This window comes from Vigna unguiculata, chromosome 8 (assembly GCF_004118075.2).
Source record: "Vigna unguiculata cultivar IT97K-499-35 chromosome 8, ASM411807v1, whole genome shotgun sequence".
Classification (NCBI taxonomy): domain Eukaryota; kingdom Viridiplantae; phylum Streptophyta; class Magnoliopsida; order Fabales; family Fabaceae; genus Vigna; species Vigna unguiculata.
The window spans coordinates 18,975,120-18,978,768 of NC_040286.1; the positions used below are offsets into that span (position 1 = coordinate 18,975,120).

The 3,649-nt window shown below is 32.6% G+C and overlaps 1 protein-coding gene across 1 annotated transcript; it reads left to right on the plus strand.

The window, feature by feature from the left end:
* The first annotated feature begins 483 nt into the window (after nucleotides 1-483).
* On the plus strand, nucleotides 484-3,573 carry LOC114194759 (BURP domain protein RD22-like). Its single transcript, XM_028085155.1, has 3 exons — nucleotides 484-546; nucleotides 1,197-1,299; nucleotides 2,489-3,573. The coding sequence occupies exons 1-3, from the start codon at nucleotides 508-510 to the stop codon at nucleotides 3,358-3,360; spliced, it is 1,014 nt and encodes a 337-aa protein (XP_027940956.1). The 5' UTR covers nucleotides 484-507; the 3' UTR covers nucleotides 3,361-3,573.
* Nucleotides 3,574-3,649: the final 76 nt, after the last annotated feature.

Here is a 3,649-nt window from a genome sequence, read left to right on the forward strand (position 1 = left end):
AAGGTTGTGTTCAAATATTTTAAATAAAAGAAAAAACTCCACTAAAAATAACTACTTAAATTTTTCCAATCATCAAAAAAGTGAATACATATATCATAGTAATATAATTTTAAAAGAAATAAACTTCTTTGCAGCAAATATGCTGTATTTTTCTTGTAAGAAAGCTAAATTTTGGAGTCACGTAGTGCATGATGTGGAACTTGCTTTGAGCCATTACATTTATCACCAACTGTATAAAACAAAAGTCTTTTCATACACCTGATTTTAATCAATTCTATTTTCCTCCCCACCCATATAAAAGAAACAAAGTATTGTTGAGCCATGGGTATAGTTACTTGAATTAAAGACAATAATTAATAAAGCCACATTTTCATGGTTGATAATTGGTGGACAAGGACTCGATACCACATTTTCGTCATAAATAATTCACTATATATACAAATGTTTCAAACCACTTTGTTTCTCAATTCTTCTCACTCGCATTTGATCAATTCTCCAAATACCAATATGGAATTTCACATTCTTCCCATCGTTACTTTATTCATGGTGAGCTCCAACTCCTCCTCCATACACTTTTCTTCATCAAATAGTTTAAATATAGTATTTAAATTATTTTTAACTTTTACTTCTAAACTATATGAAAATAATACCAAAACAATTCCAAACATCAAGTAGTTCAAACTCTTGCCTTACACCGTAGGAAAAAACAATTATGTACTATTAATATTTGAGTTAAATGGTAATGTACTTACTATGTAAATTATTTTGCACCGATAACCAGTTAAAAGTTATGATTGGTATCACTTTCAATAATAAAATATTATAAACTTAAACAATTTAGTTGTGTAACGATTTGTAATTAAATAATAATGTGAACTTATTTTAAATTGTGGTGGCGCAATTAATTTTTCTTAGCTTTAAATTATTTTGGTGTAGTGTGGTGATTAAAGTGCATATTTCTTGGTGACTAAGGTCTGAACTAATTAAGAGGATAAACCATTTTTATTTCATGTAAAGCTTCCATAACTATTTTACTTTTACTAACTTAAAAATGTCTCACCTTGAAGGTTTCTTTAGAATTAGGTTTAACAATGCGTTGGATTCAGCCTAAATTTATTTTATACCTAAATCTCTATTTGCATGTGAAAATTGATATCATATATGAGAAACTAATGGGGTTGTGTCAAGGAATGCAGCTTACTGTGGCAACTAATGCTGCATTATCTCCAGAATTTTACTGGAAGTCCATGCTTCCCACCACACCAATGCCCAAAGCCATCACTGATTTGCTACACCCTGGTAAGTACAATTCCTACAAAACAAAAAATGAAGAATATATAGTTCAAAATTATTTTAGTTAATTCAATTTTTTTTCAGGCTATGCTTTTCAACAGTCTCTTTGTTTTAAGATTAAAGGGATGCTTTTTCTTCCTCCACTCCACTGTTTTTCATGCACTGTTAGAAAAATAAAAATAAAAATTATCTGTGGTTCACATTTTTAGATTGTGCAATTTTTGAAAACATGGATTGTCCATTTCAAAATTTATAATTTAAAAGTTTAAATTTTGGATTACATAATTTACAATTTATAATGCATTTTTATATTTATACAATTTAAAATGTTTTTAAGTTAAAAGATAATTTGAATTTTATCCTGCACCTACCCAAAGAAAGAGCCTGAAAAAATACTTCAGGAACACGTATCTAGTAGGGCAACAGCTAGTCTTGTTGTGTAAGAAAAAAAAAATATAATTATGCAAATACGCCATTAAGGGAAATGTGAGTTTTAACTAGTTTTTATAAATACTTTTTAAGAGGAAAACATAGTAAAAGGTAAATGATTTTTTTTAAAAAATAAAATAAAATTAGTTATACATAAAATAATATGTGAAAAACTGAATCAATTTTTTTCAAAAAAAAAATGTTAACTTGTGCTATTTTAACATAAGCATGTCCAACCATTGTTTAAGAAATTAAACTTTGTCACTGAGGCTGACTTTATAATCAGAAGAAATCCGTGTGAGCCTTATTTCTTAGTATATCATTTTCAAACTAACACTCGAATTTCTTTACTAGGTAGAACCAACTGTATTCAAAGGAAAGTATATTCCGTTGTAATTAGTAATTAGGGCATAATAAAGTAATAGCGACTATTAGTTTCAGAATGAGAGAAATTAAAAACAAAGTCACACGCCTTAGATTATGGTCGGTAGCATTTATCATATCAATAGTTGAGAGTTACTTTTTTTCTTTATTCCTATATTTCACAAGTTCTCATACAATTCCCACCGAGTTATAATTGTAAGAATCTATAAGAAACGATACTAGACATAATTACATATAAAAAAAAAAAAAAAATTTTTTGGAGTGCATTAATTTAATGATTAAGGCAACGTACAAAATTAGGTGCATAAAATAGCGTGGTGTTGAAATGTCTTTTTCCCATTCAGATTACAGTTTTGTTAAGTTAAACCTGAAAAGTATGCAGATTGGAAGGAAGAGAAAGAGAGGTGTCTGGATGTAGGGAATGGTGGTGTAGAAAAGGGAAACCAAGGAGAAGGAGGTGGCACTGATGTCAATGTTGGAGGAGGAAACGGTGGAGTGAGTGTACACACTGCACCAAAGGGAAAGCCGGTGCATGTTGAAGTGGGGCCACACTCTCCATTTGATTACAATTATGCAGCCAGCGAAACCCAATTACATGATGACCCCAATGTGGTACTCTTCTTCTTGGAAAAGAACTTGCATCATGGAACAAAATTGGACTTGCACTTTTCTCAAACCTCTACTGTAGAGGCCACATTCTTGCCTCGTCCTTTGGCTGATTCCATACCCTTTTCTTCAAACAATGTCAATGATATATTGCACAGGTTCTCCATCAAGGAAGGGTCAGATGAGGCTCAAGTGGTGAAAAACACCATCAGTGAGTGTGAAGGGCCCATCATCAGAGGAGAGGAAAAGCGTTGCGTGACTTCCCTTGAGTCCATGGTTGATTTCGCCACTTCCACGCTTGGGAATAATATTGATGCTATCTCCACAAGAGTGGGAAAAGAGAGGGAATGGCAACAATACAAAATAGCACCAGGAGTTAAGAAGTTGGGTGAGAAGGGTGTTGTGTGCCACAAGGAGAAATACCCATATGCAGTGTTTTATTGTCACAAATCAGATAACACTAATGCCTACTCTGTCCCATTGGAGGGTGCTGATGGAAGCAGGGCCAAAGCAGTTGCAGTGTGTCACACTGACACGTCAAATTGGAATCCCAAGCATTTGGCCTTCCAAGTGCTCAAAGTTCAACCAGGAACTGTTCCTGTCTGTCACTTCCTCCCTCAAGATCATGTTGTCTTTATTCCTAAGTAGAATATTTAAAGTCCTATTTATGATGTTGAATAATTAGGCAATTTTAATTGCATAAAATGAACTATATAACTGAATAATCGTAGCATTATTAGTATTATGTAGCGCACGTTGTCGCAAGTTTGCAGTTAAGGATTCACGAATGTGTTATGCAATAGTGATGTACTGCATATGTGCTTGTATGTGATATAAACGAAGCTTTTTTCATTCATGTAAGAATCTGTCTATGCATTTCCGGGTAGGTGTTGTGATTTGCACGTCAATGTTACACAAATTTTAGAGATAGTGCGTG

Excerpts from the sequence above, each read along its gene's own strand:
- LOC114194759 (XM_028085155.1), top strand. The coding sequence starts at position 508 with ATGGAATTTCACATTCTTCCCATCGTTACTTTATTCATG. Across the intron at positions 547-1,196 it reads CCATCGTTACTTTATTCATG|CTTACTGTGGCAACTAATGC; the intron begins GTGAGCTCCAAC and ends CAAGGAATGCAG. Across the intron at positions 1,300-2,488 it reads CACTGATTTGCTACACCCTG|ATTGGAAGGAAGAGAAAGAG; the intron begins GTAAGTACAATT and ends AAAAGTATGCAG.